Source organism: Bos mutus, chromosome 22 (assembly GCF_027580195.1).
Source record: "Bos mutus isolate GX-2022 chromosome 22, NWIPB_WYAK_1.1, whole genome shotgun sequence".
In the NCBI taxonomy this organism is placed as follows: Eukaryota; Metazoa; Chordata; class Mammalia; order Artiodactyla; family Bovidae; genus Bos; species Bos mutus.
In genome coordinates this window covers 20198638-20200606 of record NC_091638.1, presented here as the reverse complement: position 1 = coordinate 20200606, position 1969 = coordinate 20198638, and the positions used below count along the sequence as shown (strand labels likewise).

General features: G+C 48.2%; 1 protein-coding gene across 1 annotated transcript; it reads left to right on the top strand.

Moving 5' to 3' along the window:
• The first annotated feature begins 373 nt into the window (after nucleotides 1–373).
• On the top strand, nucleotides 374–840 carry LOC102280122 (histone H2A type 3). The gene has a single exon (XM_005895523.2). The coding sequence runs from the start codon at nucleotides 412–414 to the stop codon at nucleotides 802–804; it is 393 nt and encodes a 130-aa protein (XP_005895585.2). The 5' UTR covers nucleotides 374–411; the 3' UTR covers nucleotides 805–840.
• Nucleotides 841–1969: the final 1129 nt, after the last annotated feature.

The following is a 1969-nucleotide window of genomic DNA, read 5'->3' as shown; positions in this document are numbered from 1 at the left end:
AAGCTGTGTTGGCTGTTTAGAGCTGTCCTGAGAAGTCTTATCCCCAGAAACTAGATTTTGGGGGTATTAATTAGAATGGCACTCATTTGTAGTTCTGAATAGGTTTCTGAGATCTCCCAGGGGATCATAGGTGTATTGAGTGTTCTCTTCTGTTTTCTTCCACCGCTTGACTCATGAGTAGTGAATCCAGGAGTCATGTCCTGGTACCTTGACTGCTGTGGGGGTAGAAAGTATTACAGGTTAGGGGCCCTTCTATGTGGGCTGGAGTTGAGCCTTTGGGGACCCATATTTCCAGACTTTAATTAAGACTTGAGTCCCTGGAGCATATAGTGGTGACTACTTAGAATCTTTTGGGAGACTTGGTGTACTTTGAGAGGCTGTGTTGTTTTTTGCCCTTTTTTTATACTTGCTATGTCTGGACGTGGTAAACAAGGAGGTAAGGCGCGAGCAAAGGCCAAGTCTCGTTCTTCGCGGGCGGGGCTCCAGTTCCGGGTGGGGAGAGTCCATCGTCTACTACGTAAGGGAAATTACACCGAGCGTGTAGGCGCTGGGGCCCCGGTGTACCTGGCGGCGGTGTTGGAGTACCTGACGGCCGAGATCTTGGAGCTGGCGGGCAACGCGGCGCGAAACAACAAGAAGACCCGTATCATCCCGCGCCATTTACAGCTGGCCATCCGCAACGACGAGGAGCTCAACAAGCTGCTGGGTCGTGTGACCATCGCTCAGGGTGCTGTGCTGCCCAACATCCAGGCGGTGCTGCTGCCAAAGAAAACCGAGAGTCACCATAAGGCCAAGGGCAAGTAATTGGACTGAGACCTGAGTTTCCGGAAGTGCTTTCAAACCCAAAGGTTCTTTTCAGAGCCCAGAAAAAAAAAAAAAGAATCTTTTGGGTCTGGTAGACACCCCCACAAGCTTTTATCCTGTTAGAATTGCCCAATGGCCATGGTATAAGACTGGAGGGTCTGAGCCTCTGGATCTAGGAAGAGGTCATTGACATAAACTAAAGGTCTCCCATATAGCATCTCATAAGGACTAAGACCAACCTGTTCCTTAGGGGCAATATGGGTGTGGAGGAGAGCTGTCGGTAAAGCCTCCTTCCATCCCAGGAAGATTTCCTGGGTTATCTTTTTTATCACTGATTTTAAGAATTGGTTGACTCTTTCTACTTTTCCTGAAGACTGAGGCCTCCGGGCACAATGGAGATAATAAGTAATGCCCAATGCTTTAGAGATCCCTTGGGTGATCTTAGAAGTAAATGATATCCCATTGTCACTTTGTAATGACCTGGGCAGGCCAAATCTTGGAATGATTTCATGGAGCAGTTTTTTTTACCACCTCCTCAGCTTTCTCAGTCCAGGTGGCAAAGCCTTCAATCCATCCTGTGAATGTATCTATCATGACTAATTGGTATTTACACCCTTGAGAAACTGGCATCTGGGTGAAGTCCATCTGCCAGTCCTCTCCTGGGTAGGCCCTACATTGTTGGATGGGCTGGGCCAGCTGGGGTCTTCCAGGTCCTTGGGGGTTGTTAATTAGCAAGTGGGACAAAAGGAGAGTACTTGCCTTATAGTCGTTTGGAGGCCTGTTCTTCTGAAGGACCTTTCTAGTAATCTTTGGAGGGCCTTTTCTCCTAAATCTGGAGGAGAAAATGGCACCCCACTCCAGTATTCTTGCCTGGAGAATCCCATGGACAGAGGAGTCTGGTGGGCTACAGTCCACAGGGTCGCAGAGTCGGACACAACTGAGTGACTTCACTTTCACTTTCTCCTAAATGAGTGGTGGCATGTAAGGAGTTAACCAACTTCCATTGGAGGTTCCCAAGCAGAAAAAGGAGTCCCACCTTTTGGAACGACCCCATATGATCTTCTTGAAAGCCCTCACTCTTAGCTTTGAGAGTTTCACCTTCAGTTATATGAAGGAGTTTCTGGCAAATTAGTTTGTGGAACTAAGGTGGCAACCCCTATTAGGT